Source organism: Epinephelus moara, chromosome 24 (genome assembly GCF_006386435.1).
Source record: "Epinephelus moara isolate mb chromosome 24, YSFRI_EMoa_1.0, whole genome shotgun sequence".
NCBI lineage: Eukaryota > Metazoa > Chordata > Actinopteri > Perciformes > Serranidae > Epinephelus > Epinephelus moara.
In genome coordinates this window covers 44,769,110-44,769,481 of record NC_065529.1, presented here as the reverse complement: position 1 = coordinate 44,769,481, position 372 = coordinate 44,769,110, and the positions used below count along the sequence as shown (strand labels likewise).

Here is a 372-nt window from a genome sequence, read left to right as displayed (position 1 = left end):
ATGGAAACGGTGAGAACATGAATGTTTCGACTCAAGTGTTTTGTATGTGAGTGGATGAAAAGTGTGTGAAGATGTGGAGTGTGGAAACAGAATAGTGTCAAGTTTATCAGCGGTGGGTGGAGAACGATAACACCTGCAACATCCGCATTTAGCTCCATTTGAACATCAACATCAGGAACAGGAAGATGTGACATATATATATTTCTATCCTAATAATGATGACACATCAATATTTGGTGATGTCGGTGAATTGCAGCCTCCTTCTGATTAATGACAGTCGGATCATAGAGCTGCGCAGTATTTAGCGGGGCGTCGTCCATCCTGCAGAGAGAAATGCGCCTCTGTTTCCCAGCAAAGCTTCTTCCAGTCAAA

At 43.0% G+C, this 372-nt stretch overlaps 1 protein-coding gene across 1 annotated transcript in view; it reads left to right on the top strand.

Annotated features, from left to right (window-relative positions):
• LOC126385928 (peroxidasin-like) overlaps window positions 1–372 on the top strand; it is a 13,879-nt gene continuing 13,507 nt past the window's right edge. The window contains exon 1 of the mRNA XM_050037973.1: window positions 1–9. Within this exon, the coding sequence (XP_049893930.1) occupies window positions 1–9 (9 nt within the window). The remainder of the gene's footprint in view (window positions 10–372) is intronic.